General features: G+C 52.7%; 1 protein-coding gene across 1 annotated transcript in view; it reads right to left on the bottom strand.

Moving 5' to 3' along the window:
- The window catches only part of JPH3 (junctophilin 3), a 53341-nt gene extending 50441 nt beyond the window's left edge, over window positions 1-2900 (bottom strand). The window contains exon 1 of the mRNA XM_010001092.1: window positions 2463-2900. Within this exon, the coding sequence (XP_009999394.1) occupies window positions 2463-2844 (382 nt within the window). The 5' untranslated portion in view covers window positions 2845-2900. The remainder of the gene's footprint in view (window positions 1-2462) is intronic.
- Between the last annotated feature and the right edge of the window lie 311 nt (window positions 2901-3211).

The following is a 3211-nucleotide window of genomic DNA, read 5'->3' as shown; positions in this document are numbered from 1 at the left end:
GGGGAGACCTGCCCCTTCCCACACCTGTGCAAGGAGGTGGCACAACCAGAGGGAAAGCCGGGAATTCTGGAACACGCTGCGCATTTAGGGACCCAGCCTCTGGCCCTGGCTGATGTGCTATATAAATATATAAATATATATATATATGCAAGGGATGAGTATTTATCTGTGGGTGGCAAGTGACAGATGCCAGGGCGAGGATTCTAGGACACTTCAGTTTGATGAAGGTAATGACTTGATTAATGAGGAACATCCTTCCCAACAGTTGCCTCCCCTGTGCCACATCTCCACAGCCACCCTCCCAGCAGAGCTCCTGCACACACCAGCTTCTCACATCCAAAAGCACAAATTTCACCAAGGTTCGGTGCCCAAAAGGCTGGAGGTGCCCAAACTTTGGTGTTTTCCACCTAGAATGGAGACAGGCAAGTGGAGAAGAGCTGTGGCCTCTGGGTACTGGCAACTGAGTTGGTCAAAGTACAGTTTCAGCTGGGTTAGCTCAGTAGTGAGTGCCTGGGGGGAAAGCTGGTGTGGAGCAGCCCGGATGGGGTGTGTGTGGCCTGTCCCTGCTCCTGGCCTTGACCACAGGTGCCATCACTCTGCATTCCCCAGCACAGCCATCCCTTCCTCCTAGGATGGTTTGCAGAGTCCCTGGGGCTGGGGGGAGGGAACACTGTGCTACAGACCCTGCCCTTGATCCTCTCACCTCCCCCTAAGGTGACACACCTGCCATACAGCTTTTGGGCTCCTGAACATCAAGAAGGTGGGGTGGCCTGCCAAGATGGAAGATAAAAAAGCTCTTTGCTTCTGGTAGGTTCTCAGAAATGGTGAAACTGCTGGTAAGCCACTCCAGTTTGGAGATGCTCCCTGGATTTCCCAAGGAGCTGCTGTGCTGCAGGCAATGGGGAAGGGTGGGGACATGTGTGTGCCCAGGGACGGGGCCAGCCCTGCAACGCCCAGCCCTCGGAGACCTGTAGTTTGTCAAGACTTCTGCCTGCCTTCCTGCAGCCCCCACCCTCTGGCAGCAGGGGCTGGGTGCCAGGAGGGGAGCAGGGTGACAGCACTCAGGGTGGGAACACACAGAAACCGCCCCACATCCCCTCCCCACGGCTGCTCTGAACGTGGGAGGCCACGGTTATTCTCCGGCCATTCCCAGCGGAAGGACTGCTGGGATTTACCAACGGTTTGCAAACACACACTTGGCAGATTCCAGCTCAGACCCCAGCATTATTCCAGGCAGCTGAAACAAAAGGTTGCAGCTGCATTTTCCTTTAGGAGAAAGCCACCAGCACCGAATTACCTTTCTAAAAAAACCCCTCAGAGATCATTCCACCTTTCCCTTTGAGAGCAGGAAAGAGCAGTGGCAGGTAACGTTAAATCCTGCCTCCCTGTATGATCACAAAGCAGCAAAGTGGGGTTGCTAGAGAAAGGTCTTGCAGCACCTTTCGGGAGGGCTGCCATGGGGCTCATCAGCGCTGCAACGTCCCTAACGTGGAGCAAGCCTGGAAAAATGACAACGTCTTAAAAACCCCAACTGATCCTGCTCTGGATGGACAGGCTTGCCAGCAAAACACCAGGTCCCTGACTGCCCAAGGTCCCTGGCTGCCAGCAGGCAGGGCCTGCCTGGTATTATGGTGGCAGTTTAGATGGAAGTAGCCACAGAACAGGAGAGAGGATGATACAGCCACTTACAGCAGAGCACCAGCTGTTTCTCCTAGTTCAGCCTTAAAGCTTGTTAGTCCACAAATGTATTTATTTTTTTAGCTTCAATTGGGTTTTCTTGTTTTTTTTATTTAATCCTAGTTTCCCCTCCACAGCTTGTTAAGCCATGTTGATGGCAGGGAATAGCTTTGGTGATCCCTCTGAGCCCCTACACTAAGCATTAAGCCATAAACTAGAATGTAAGACTCTTGTCTGAATTAAAGTCTTTTGCCTGGTATTATTAAGTGTGGGGCTGCGTTTGGAGGGGCTGCAGGGAGTGCAGAGACCCCAGGCCCTTGCTGGAAGCATTTGCAGCACCAAAGCTGCACCCATCTGCCCTGGATCCCCCTGCACACTTCCCTCCCCCCAGCCCAGGGTTGCTTCCATGCAAATCCTACAGGTTCCAGTGGTGCAGAACTGCAAACCCCATGTGCAACTTGGGTTGTTTCCCAGTTGCACGGCCCACCCCGTTCTCCCACCCTCTGGGTGAGAGCTGAGTGTCCCCCCCCCCCAGCAGCACAGGCAGCTTTTCTCCCCAAAAAGCCTGCTCAAGGAGAAGCGTGGGGGGAAGGACCCAGCACCCACTGAGCCTATGGGGCTACCTGTGGCAAAGGGCTGGTTCCTTATCTCCTGCAGGGTATGAGCAACCCTCACCCCAAGCCAGCAGGGTACAGACCCCAGCCTAAAAGCAGGGTCCCCGTTCAGAGCCTTGTGCCCCCACACCCCCACCCAGACAGCCAGGAAGGTATCAATGCAGCACCTACCTCCATCCGAGTAGGTCTCTGTCCCGTAGCCATCCTGTAATCCATTGCTCCAGGTGCCTTCGTACTTGGCCCCATTTCCAGTGCATTCCCGGACCCCGTACCGTCCCTTAAATCCATGGGTCCACTCTCCTTTGTACACCCACTTCCCCTTGCTCTCCAAGCCAATGCCATGGCGCTTGCCCTGCGCCCAGGTGCCCTGGTAAGTGTTGCCACTGGGCCAAGTGTAGACCCCCAGCACCTCAAAGCCGTGACTCCAGGAGCCCGAGTATTCACCTTGACCCTTCGGGCCGGTACAGATTCCGTGGCCATGAGCCTTTCCGTCCTCCCAGCCTCCACAGTACGACCCTCCATCGTCAAAATTAAACCTTCCCCCACTGGACATGCATGTAATTCGGTTTGCAAATCCCCCAAAAGGTGAAAAAAAAACAACAACCCAACAACAACCCCTGCAGCAACCCCAAAACCACGCTGAACCCCCCCCCCAAAAAAAAAACAAAACACCAAAAACCAAACTTAAAAATGCAGAAAATAAAATCACAAAGATGACTGGGGGGGGAGAAAAAAATATATTAAATAGTAATTTAAAAAAAATAATCAAATCAAAATAAACTTAATCGAAATAATGCACCAGATCCAGGGAGCTGCTTAAGCCAGTTTCTTGTGATTATTCATTCTCTGGGAGTATGTTCGGGATCAGTTCTCTCTTCCCCTGCTGTGGAAACAGTATCATTAAAAAAAATAAATAAATA

Source organism: Chaetura pelagica, unplaced genomic scaffold (genome assembly GCF_000747805.2).
Source record: "Chaetura pelagica isolate M959 unplaced genomic scaffold, ChaPel_1.0 scaffold227, whole genome shotgun sequence".
Lineage (NCBI taxonomy): Eukaryota > Metazoa > Chordata > Aves > Apodiformes > Apodidae > Chaetura > Chaetura pelagica.
The sequence above is the reverse complement of the archived record's forward strand: the minus strand, read 5'-3'. Positions and strand labels throughout refer to the sequence as shown.